The sequence below is a fragment of the Bidens hawaiensis genome, unplaced genomic scaffold (assembly GCF_021521415.1).
Source record: "Bidens hawaiensis isolate Kalapana, Puna unplaced genomic scaffold, B.hawaiensis_p1.1 tig00029865_1, whole genome shotgun sequence".
In the NCBI taxonomy this organism is placed as follows: Eukaryota; Viridiplantae; Streptophyta; class Magnoliopsida; order Asterales; family Asteraceae; genus Bidens; species Bidens hawaiensis.
This window is the reverse complement of record NW_027494949.1, coordinates 156,089-167,852: the sequence shown is the minus strand read 5'-3', so window position 1 is coordinate 167,852 and position 11,764 is coordinate 156,089. Positions and strand designations below refer to the sequence as shown.

The 11,764-nt window shown below is 35.0% G+C and overlaps 2 protein-coding genes across 2 annotated transcripts; both read left to right on the top strand.

The window, feature by feature from the left end:
* The first annotated feature begins 298 nt into the window (after nucleotides 1–298).
* Nucleotides 299–2,218, top strand: LOC143579507 (uncharacterized). The gene is made up of 3 exons (XM_077062797.1): nucleotides 299–1,046; nucleotides 1,152–1,424; nucleotides 2,046–2,218. Exons 1-3 carry the CDS (start codon nucleotides 299–301, stop codon nucleotides 2,216–2,218), a joined length of 1,194 nt encoding a protein of 397 aa, XP_076918912.1.
* Nucleotides 2,219–2,685: 467 nt separating this feature from the next.
* On the top strand, nucleotides 2,686–3,237 carry LOC143579506 (uncharacterized). Its single transcript, XM_077062796.1, has one exon. The coding sequence runs from the start codon at nucleotides 2,686–2,688 to the stop codon at nucleotides 3,235–3,237; it is 552 nt and encodes a 183-aa protein (XP_076918911.1).
* Nucleotides 3,238–11,764: the final 8,527 nt, after the last annotated feature.

Here is an 11,764-nt window from a genome sequence, read left to right as displayed (position 1 = left end):
ATTCATGGTTCGTGTGGCATTGAAAATAACAACTGTCCATGCATGGTTGACGGAAAGTGTTCTAAAAATTGTCCAAAGAAATTCCATGAGTTTACATCTATTGACGGTGATGGTTATCCCGTATACAGAAGAAGAAATAATGATTTTTTTGTTGAGAAGTCAAGTGTGATGTTGGCTAATACAAGCGTTGTGCCATATAACAAAACACTTTTAAAAAGATATCAAGCACACATCAATGTTGAGTGGTGCAATCAAGCCAGTTCCATCAAATATTTGTTTAAATATATAAATAAAGGGCATGATAGAGCATCGGTTTGTTTTGTACCAACCAATCAAGAAAATCAGAATAAAGAAAACATTGATAAAATCAAAGACTACTATAGTTGCAGATACATATCAGCATGTGAAGCATCATGGAGGATATTTTTCATATGACATAGATTATAGGACTCCCTCAGTGATTAGGCTTCCTTTTCATCTACCTGGTCAACAGCAGGTTATTTATGAGTCGTTTGATGATCTTGATGATATCTTAGATAAACCTTCTGTTGCTTCCTCAATGTTTTCAGAGTGGTTCAAATGCAATCAAAATTATCCAGAAGCACGTACTTTAACTTACGTTGAATTTCCTACAAAGTTTGTTTGGAAAGCCGACAAACGTTATTGGAAACCAAGGAAAAAAGGTTTTTCCATTGGCAGAATTCATGCAGTTTCTCCTTCTCTTGTTGAAGCTTATTATTTAAGAATTTTGTTGAAAAAGGTAAAAGGTCCAACAACATTTGCTCAAATTCGAACAGTCAACTCTGTCGAATATCCAACATTTAGAGATGCATGTTATGCATATGGCCTTTTGGATGATGACAATGAATATGTTGAAGCAATTGTAGAAGCAAGTTTTACTAGCACTGGTTATTACTTAAGAAGTTTATTTTGCACATTGCTAATGTCCGAGAGCATGTCTAGACCTGAATTTGTCTGGGAAACAACGTGGAGTTACTTGTCAGATGATATTTTATACAAACAACGCATTGTTTTAAAGCATCCATGTATTAAAATTCATATAATGATACAAATTGATGTTTTATTATCTCTATTTAAAAGAATATATTTAATTTATTTTTTGTATAACACATTTTATTTTAAATGTACAGATTTAGAACTTAATGAAGAACAACTCAAAAACCTTACATTGTTTGAGATAGAAAAGTTTCTATTAAGAAATAATTCGACTCTAAAAAAGTTTTCTACCATGCTTTTTCCTAATAAAGATTTCATCTCTTCTGCAAATAATCTTTTACTTAGTGAAGAACTAGCTTATGACAAGGCTATGTTAGCTCAAGAGTTTGAACAACTGTTTTCTTCATTTACTGACAAGCAGCATTCTGTATATGAGGAAATCACTGAAGCAGTTGATAAGAATAAAGGTAGGGTATTTTTTTGTTTACGCCCTGCTTGCGGTGCGCACATATAATGTATATATGTGTGAACCCTTGGGTGGGCAAAAGTAAAATTGCACTAATTTTGACGTTATTTTACTAATCACGTGAAAATAACGTTAAAAGTGGCGGAAGGTTAATCAGGCATCATGTGGTGGCGTTGATAGCCGAAAGACAAGGGCACATGCACCAATCAGCCAGTGTCCCGATGATTGAGTGTTATGTGTCTTATGTCCAAGGCTTGATTCAAAACTACTATCGAGCCGGGGGTCTCACCGGAAGCAGCCTCTCTATCCCTATGGGATAGAGGTAAGGCTGTCTACATCTTACCCTCCTCAGACCCTACCATAGCATTGCTATTGGTGGGATATACTGAGTACGATGATGATGATGATGATGATGTATTTTTTGTTTATGGTTATGGTGGCACTGGAAAAACTTATCTTTGGAAGGCCTTATGTGCATCTATAAGATCTCAAGGAAAAATTGTTTTAAGTGTTGCTTCAAGTGGAATCGCATCACTTTTGTTATCCGGAGGTAGGACTGCACACTCCAGGTTTCACATTCCAATTAATTTGGTTGAGGATTCTTTTTGTTACATAAAGCCAGATAGCGATCTTGCATGTTTATTAAGAGAAACCTCACTAATTATATGGGATGAAGCACCGAATGTACACAAGCATGGGTTTGAAGCTTTGGATAGATCATTAAAAGATATTTTAACATCCGTATCAGGAGCTTCAGATTTACCATTTGGTGGAAAGGTGATTGTTTTTAGATGAGACTTTAGACAAATATTACCGGTTGTCCCAGTGGAAGTAGACAACAAATTGTAAACTCATGTTTAACTTCTTCTTACATTTGGAGAAATTGCAAAGTCCTTAAGTTGACAAAAAATCTGAGGTTAAGTACCTCAAACCATTCAAATGAAATTGAGCAAACACAAATGTTTGCACAATGAGTTTTGGATATAGGCGAAGGTAATGTTGGTGGTACCAATGATGGTGAAGCACAAATAGAAATACCAGAAGATCTTCTTATTAGACATTCATGTGATCCAGTTTCTGAGTTAATAGACTTTATGTATCCGTCCGTTTTACAAAATTTCAAAAAACAAACTTATTTTCATGAAAGAGCAATACTTGCTCCAAAAAATGATATTGTTTAAGAAATTAATGATCGTTTGCTGTCAATATTTCCTGGAGAAGAAAGAGAATATCTAGGTTCTGATTATCTATGTCCTACCGACATGATTAATGAGAATTTGGATGAAAGTTTATGCTCTCCCGACATTCTTAATAGAATTAAAGCATCAGGTTTGCCAAACCACAAGTTGGTGTTAAAGGTAGGAGTTCCCGTTATGCTTCTAAGAAATATTGATCAAAAAAGTGGATTGTGTAACGGTACACGGTTAAAGGTGGTCTCATTGGGAAAACGTATTATACAAGTGGAGATTATATCAGGTAGTAATATTGGAGATATGCATTATATTCCAAGAATTACTTTGATACATACCGACAAAAAACTTCACATTAAGCTACAAAGAAGACAATATTCGCTTGCTTTTTGTTTCGCAATGACCATAAACAAAAGTCAAGGGCAATCACTATCAAGAGTTGGATTATATTTGAAAAAGCCCGTTTTTACACATGGTCAATTGTATGTCGCATTATCAAGAGTTACAAGACGAGACGGGCTTAAAGTTCTAATTCTAGATAGTGATAGTAATACTTCAAATGAAACAATAATGTTGTATATAAAGAAGTATTTTGAAGTTTGTAACTACTTTTCAAAAGTTTAACAATATTCATGATTTTAAACAATTATGGTAAAGTATTTTGCATCTAATAATGTTTACATATAATCCACAATCATAATGGTTGAATTCATTCAATATAATAAAAAGCCTTTACTTCAAGCCATATAATCAAAAGTAGTCCATCATTATAATACTAACTTACAAATATCCTAAATTACAAAAAGTCTTACATAAAGCTAGACATATTCAAACTTCAAACATTACTTCAAATATTGTTTCAAAAACTTTCATCCACCATACTTAAAAAGTCAAAGTCAAGATTACCAAACATAAAACATAAAAAAACAAATTGTCTTAATTGTTCACCACATTACTTATGATTATCTTCCCTTCCCTTTTGTTATATGCAAACAAACATTTGTCACCAACATTCAACTCAAAAGTGGTTAACATACCTTTAAAGTCGTGGACTCGGTATCTCGGTTTGTTGGGTGGAGTTTCCACACGAAGTTCACTTTCAAACTCCACACCATCGTTGTTTCTGATAATCACCTTCCTTGTCGTATTCAACTTTTATTTTCTTGCAAACCGATTAGGTAAACGCTGCAAAAAAATGAAAAGATTATATTTTATGAATCATATATTTAGACTTAAAAATTAAAACTATCACCAATTGTTAGAGAATTACCAAACGATCAACAATTGTTTTATGGAATTATAGATCATGATCATCAACCACATTAACTGCATCATCATTTTCTTCATCACCATTGGTACTATCATCAACCTCAACATGAGCCTCATTAATCCCACCAACATTTTCTTCATCACAAGTGTTACCAACATCAACATCAACATCAACAAAATGTTGCTCTTCCACATCAACATTATGTTCAGATTCATGATTCATTCCCACCGAACTTACTTCAACATCAGCATTATTCTTATCAATATTATCATCAGATTCATCTTCACTTGATTCAAGATCAACATCTATAATTCTCTTACATTATTCGGATATTTAAATAGTTTCAACCTATATTCCATACCATTTGCCTTGAAAGTTGTCAACTTGAAAACATCTTTACTATCATAATCAAATACCAGATAGTCTCCCCTTTTCAGTTTTAAAGATTCAACTACTTTCAGCCAACCCCTCCTAAAATAAAACTTTTGTCCAATTTCAAGGATTTTGACTATACAATCATTCATGCCATCATCACGTATGGTAAAATATCTGATGAAGATATTTTCGAGGTCTTCAAATCGTTGAACAAACAAAGTTGACACCACCTTTATATTCAAAAACATGAAAAACTAATTTAAAATTTTCCATATCCTAACTATTACTTTAAACTCACAATTAGAATACATACTGTATAATCAATGTCAGGGTGGAACAACGTTTGGTAGAATGAATTGCCGTCAGCAGTAACACGAGTTTCATTGAAATGCTGAATTGTGAAACATGAATTTCCATCATGCTTAAACACCAACAAATCGTCATAAGCTAACTTCAATCTGAAGCAATGTTTTCCCATCCTTTAGTTATCCTATAAGCATTATTCACATATTTTATTATAACTGTCCATCTGGATCCACTTTTTGTTCTAATAGTAGTAGAACCAAGTGGATAATTGAATTTTGAAAATAATTCATCGTAGGTTAACGGTAGCTTCTGAAATAAATACAAATTCAAAACCCTTTTACATTAATATACTTATTATGTACTGATACTATTTAAAAACTACAAGGCTTACCATAGAAGTTGCATTAGGCTTTTTTATAATCTTAATAAACTTTGGACCCATCTCACCTGTGAATGATTGTAACAGTCAATTTTGTATTACAGTTTAAGTTATCATTCAAACATATCAATAAATAAACACTAACACAATGTCAAAATAATACAAACATTATTTCATTCTGATTATATTTCTTTTCAAAAGCCCTAATTTTATTTATCAAAATACGTATACATAATTTTTCAATAAATTTTGTTTTGCAATCTACATAAACATAAAGAAAACATATATTCAAACATTAAACTTCAAAGATTATTTTAATCATCACCGTCTTTTTTCAAAACTTTCACAGTTTCACTTACTTTAACCTTAATAAACAGAATACTTAGTATGTGAAAAGTAACTCACCAAATTTTGAAGATCTTAACAAGACGATAAATGATTCTTTGAAATCAGCCGTAAATAATTTATATTTGGAAGATGCAAGAGTGAAGATGGAAGATGAAAAGTTGTTAACATAAAGACTTTAGGTTAAATAAGGTTTTATTGGGATGAGTATTATACGGTTGATTTTTATTCTTTTATTTTTCATAATAAAGCTTTTCTTAATTTTGTTAACAATTTTAATCATCCTTATAATTAGTAATTCAAAAAATAATATAACGTTTTTGTTAAAAAAAAATCCAATCTTTATTATGTTTTGATATACATTCTTAATTTTTTTTTTCTCACAATCTTATAAAAAGAATATATATATCTCTAAATTTGATAGAAATTTAAAAAATAGTCATATAAATAACATAAATGAAGTTATTATGTATACTTTAACCCCTTCACATTTTAAGTTTAATATTTATATAAAAGTTAAGCGTATCTATTATCATGCAGTTTTGTAAATGATAATATGTATGAAACTTTTTAGTCACCTGATGTAAGGCCCCGTTACCGGTAGCCCTACTTTCGTGTTGGATTTACTCATAAACGCAGTTCTAATATCAGAGTTAATAAAAAAAACATTCGCGGAATATAAAAACTTTAATAAAACATTTCATAACAATTCAAAACTTGTCTTAAACAACCAACTTGTCTTTCGAAAACTAAGTAATTAAAACATAACACGCCCTGAGCCTTCCGATGCCAGTCTCTTATTCAACGCCACGTGTCCCCTCAAGCGAGCTGCCTCATCCTACTCACCTGCGTGCATACTAAAAGTCAGCTACGCTGAGTGAGTTCTAGTTAATCATACATTATACAATACACACAAACTTATATTCTTTCATTCATACTTTCATACTTTCTTTTGTACTAACTTGCTTTCATATCTTACGTTATAAAGAACATTACGCTCTACATTCCTCGAGTATTATTAGGGCTCGATACCCTCCTTCCTCGAGTATTATTAGGGCTCGGTACCCTCCTTCCTCGAGTATTATTAAGGCTCGGTACCCTCCTTCCTCGAGTATTATTAGGGCTCGGTACCCTCCTTCCTCGAGTATTATTAGGGCTCGGTACCCTCCTTCCTCGAGTATTATTAGGGCTCGGTACCCTCTTTCCTCGAATATTAGTAGGGTTCGGTTCCCTAGTTCTCGAATATTAGTAGGGTTCGATTCCCTCTTCGTTACCATACAACCATACATCATACCTCGAGTATTATTAGGGCTCGGTACCCTTTTCGTAACCATACAACCATACAACCATCCTTTCATTCTTTTATTAACTTTATCACGTTCATACACATAAGCATACATATCATACTTACGTTATTCATAGCGTTACAACCTGACAGTACGTGCAATATCCGAAGATCGTTCACGTACCATCAAGCAATCATTCAGACATTTCACATTATTCACATAAGGCATACGCTTATCTCTTAGGATAAGCGTATTAACAAACATATTGAGTATGCACACAGCCCCGAAAACATAACATATAAATGGGGCTAGAAACTCACCTGAAATCGGTTACGTTCACCGTTAATTGTTATTCCTTTCTTCAGTTGGGCGCGGCTAACTGTATAACAATTACTCGTATTAATTATCTATTACTAGCCATATCACTAGCTTATTTGTAATTAATTCATTCCTTTCTAAGTTCAGGGACCATTCTGTCCTTCTGTTAAACTTCAATTCGTTACTTTGGTCTTAGCGAATTAGACCTTATAATTCGTTATCTTTGTTAACGAATGGTCTTAAAGAATCAAGGGTAATTCGTTACCCTTTTCCTTAACGAATCGGATAAAGAATCAAGCCTAGTTCGTTAGGCTTCCTTATGCGAATCAGCTAAAGAATCACCCTCGGGTTCTCTAAGTTCCCTTAGCGAATCAGCTAAAGAATCACCCTCTAGTTCTCTAAGTTTCCTTAGTGAACTAGCTAAAGAATCACCATCTGATTCTTTAAGTTTCCTTAGCGAACTAGCTAAAGAATCACCCTCTGATTCTTTAAGTTTCCTTAGCGAACTAGCTAAAGAATCACCCTCTGATTCTTTAAGTTTCCTTAGCGAACTAGCTAAAGAATCACCCTCTGATTCTTTAAGTTTCCTTAGCGAACTAGCTAAAGAATCACCCTCTAGTTCTCTAAGTTTCCTTTGCGAACTAGGGTTAGGTCAGGGAACATTCCCTGACACCTTTATCTTTTCCGGCGCCGCCTTTCCGGCGCCGTCATCGCCGGAAAACCGCGTTTTCGCCGGAAAAACGAGATCTCACTCGTTCTTCCACCGTTTTCATCGTTTTTCGTCCCGTTTGATCCAGATTTGAGCTAGGGTGATCCCTAAACTCATCTTAGGTCCGGTTTATACCCGATTCCACCCGGATCTTGTGATTTAAACGGTTTAACGGTGTCGGCTCGTCGTTACGCGACTATAACTAACGTTTTAGGCTCGTACAATATTAAACTATCATTACCTCGAGTCGGTGCTCGGTTTCTTTCTTGATTTCGGCTATAGATAAGGAAGAATTAGAGAGAAATCTTAAGTGTGTGTTTTGGGTGGTGTATGGAATATGTGTGAATGAGGATTAAATGGATATTAAGGGTTTATATATATATGGATCATGGGCTTAAGCCCATGGTCTTTCCTTCTTTCTTTCCTAACCCAAGTCCATAACCCATATTCATTTAACCAACACTAGCCCAACTCGTATTCTATTTATCTAAACCGATAACGACCCACTATGAAATAACGAAATTTATTTTTATTATAATAACCGAAAGTAGGATGTTACAAGTCTTCCCTTCTTAAAGAGGTTTCGTCCCCGAAACCTAACTATTACATAAACAAATTTGGGTAAAACTTGCGCATCTCATCCTCCGCTTCCCAAGTAGCATCTGAACCTTTGCGATGCTTCCATATCACCTTCACTAAAGGTATAACCTGGTGACGAAGCTGCTTCTCCTTGCGGTCAACTATCTCGATCTGTTGCTCAATGTAGTTCAACTGTTCATCAACCTCAATGTCCATTAATGGCACGTGGGACATGTCATCAGCTAGACATTTTCTCAGATGAGAAACATGGAAGGTTGAATGAATTCCTTCTAACTCTTCTGGCAAGTCTAGTTTATAAGCCACTTCGCCTACACGATCTATAATTTTAAACGGTCCAATGTACCTCGGACTCAACTTCCCCCTCTTCCTAAAACGGATAATTCCTTTCCAAGGAGAGACCTTGAGCATCACATTGTCACCAACGTTAAACTCAATAGGTCGTCGCCGTTTATCAGCATACGACTTCTGTCTGTCTTGAGCAGCTTTCATTCTTGCCTTGATCTGATCGAACTTCGAAGAGGTTTCTTGCACAACTTCTAGGCTTCCCATCTCTTTCTGGCCAATCTCTCCCCAACACACCGGGGTCCTACATCGTCTACCGTAAAGCATCTCAAACGGTGGCATACCAATGCTTGAATGGTAGCTGTTGTTATAAGAGAACTCTGCTAGATGCAGATGATCGTCCCAACTTCCTCCAAAGTCCAAAACACAAGCACGTAGCATATCCTCAAGGGTCTGGATCGTCCTTTCAGACTGTCCATCGGTTTGAGGATGATACGCCGTACTGATGTTCAACCTCGTCCCCCTAGCTTCATGGAATTTCTTCCAGAACCTCGAAGTAAACCGTGTATCTCTATCAGACACGATCGATAACGGTACTCCATGCTTGGTTACAACTTCTTTAATGAACAAGCTTGCTAACGTTTCTGACGAGATGGCCTCTCGTATGGGCAGAAAGTGAGCACTCTTGGTCAAACGGTCCACAATCACCCGGATAGTATCATGATGCTTAGCTGTACGAGGTAGCTTAGTTATGAAATCCATGGTGATGAGTTCCCATTTCCACTCAGGTATCTCTAGCGGTTGCATCTTCCCATAAGGCTTCTGATGTTCGGCTTTGACTTGTAAGCAAGTTAAGCACTTACTGACATAATCTACTACGACACTCTTCATTCCAGGCCACCAGTAATCTCTTTTCAAGTCTTGGTACATCTTTGTAGCTCCAGGATTGATTGAGTACCTTGACTTATGAGTTTCATCTAAGATTCGACTTCTAAGATCACCATGGCGTGGGATCCACATACGGTCGAACCTAGGCTTAACTCCATGAGTGTTTTCCATCAACTCATCTTGCTGGCCATAAATCCTTTCTTTCTTTACTAACCCTTCATCTACTAACACCTCTGACTGCACCTTGATGATTTCTTCAAAAAGACTTGGGTTCATGATCAACTTGTATGACTTTACTGTTGCAAGGACTTCCTCATTCTTACGACTTAACGCGTCAGCGACCACATTAGCTTTACCGGGATAGTACTTAATGTCGCAGCCATAATCCTTAATCAACTCCAACCATCTTCTCTGCCTCATGTTCAATTCTTTCTGCTCGAAGTACTTTAAACTCTTATGATCTGTATAGATAGTACACTTAGTACCGTACAGATAATGCCTCCATATCTTAAGAGCATGCACTACAGCTGCTAACTCTAAATCATGCGTCGGATAAGTACTCTCATGGACTTTCAACTGTCTAGACGCGTAAGCTATCACCTTTCCTCGTTGCATCAACACGCAACCTAACCCTTGATGTGAGACATCTGCACAAACAACCAAATCCTCATCACCATCAGGTAGAGTAAGGATTGGAGCTTGTGTGAGTCTTTTCTTCAACTCCTCAAAAGCTTCTTCCTGAAACTTACCCCAACTGAATACTACCGACTTTCGTGTCATACCAGTCAATTGTGCGGCTATCTTGGAGAAACCTTCGATGAATCTCCTATAGTAGCCAGCTAACCCTAGGAAGCTTCGTATATCAGTCGGATTCTGTGGAGTCTTCCAATTTTTTATCGCTTCAATCTTAGCTGGGTCCACGGTAATCCCTTCAGGATTGATCACGTGACCTAGAAATTGCACTTCTCGCAACCAAAACACGCATTTTTTGTTATAATTTTGTTATTAATCCCTTCAGGACGGTAAAATAAGGAATCCCAAACACCCCTTTATATAAAAAACATTTTCTCAACCATATAAGCCGGTAATAATAATAATAATAATAATAATAATAATAATAATAATAATAATAATAATAATAATAATAATAATAATAATAATAATAAACCCATCAGCATGCTTTCTTCACTCTGATTCTTGATTGATTCGGATCTATTCGTTTGGTGAGTTCTTGTTCTTCTTCTTGTTGTTTCAGTTCAGGGTTTTTGATTTTGAGCTTCATTGGTGGGTGTTTATGGTTGGATTGAGGTTTAAATTTAATGGCTTGTGGGTGCACACCAGGTGTTTGTGAAAAGTCCTGAGTGTGATTTTTGCATTCTTTTTTGGTAATGTTTGTTTTGAGCTTTATTGATGGGTCTTTATGGTGTATTGAGGTTTATTTTGGGTTTTGTGGATTCATTTTAATGGTTTGTGGGTGCACACCAGGTGTTTGTGAAAAGTCTTGAGAAACCCGGATTGTAATTTAAGCTAGGAATGTTTGTTTTGAGCTTAATTGGTGAATCTTTAAGGTGTTTTGTTATGATTACTGGCGGGATTGAAGTTTAATTTATACATTTAATCAAAATCCAAATTTCATATAATAACACATAATTAGACATGCACAACCATGAAAATATCATCTTATACATCGCTGCGTTTAGAATAATATATATAAATCATATGATTTTCACAATCATTTACTTAATACTTGTTAATTATTAAACGAGGTTATCATTCTGAAAACAGTCTGTCTTTTAAGATAAATGTATAGCTTCCTATATTTCACTCTTTCATAACCATATCAATTGCCGTACTATGAGTTAAATTTACGTAGCAACAAAATAATTAATAAAACTTTGAATGGCATTTTAGAAAAATCTCATCTTATATGAAACATTAAACAAATCATTAAATTCTACTTGTAAGTTCAGTTAAATATAAAAAAAAACACAACACCAGTTATTGAAAAATATTTAATGTAAAGCATTAAGTTATATATTTTGGAACTACAACTATCCTGTGTTAGATCACTACGCTCCTCAAATTTATAGAACTCCGTTACCTCAGTCTAACCATACTTTTTGTCTTAAACCAAGCCCACATTGCTTTCAGAGTTTTGCTTGAGCGTTTTCATGAAAAACCATACCGCCGTCTGTTGCTTAACAGTTATTGTGTAACCATAAGAGCAGAAATCTCTAACATAATAAATGGTGGGATGAAAACCCGAGTATTGTTTAAATAATAAAATAATAATAACATTAATAGAAAAATATTTAATGTGCTCCTGAAGTGCATTATTTTATATAATAATAATAATAATAATAATAAATTACACATTACCCCCTTGATCTGTA

Coding starts and splice junctions, on each gene's coding strand:
- LOC143579507 (XM_077062797.1), top strand. CDS start 299: ATGATAGAGCATCGGTTTGTTTTGTACCAACCAATCAAGAAAATCAGA. Junction 1,047..1,151: donor CATTGTTTTAAAGCATCCAT/GTATTAAAATTC, acceptor TTAAATGTACAG/ATTTAGAACTTAATGAAGAA. Junction 1,425..2,045: donor AGCAGTTGATAAGAATAAAG/GTAGGGTATTTT, acceptor ACATAAAGCCAG/ATAGCGATCTTGCATGTTTA.
- LOC143579506 (XM_077062796.1), top strand. CDS start 2,686: ATGATTAATGAGAATTTGGATGAAAGTTTATGCTCTCCCGACATTCTT.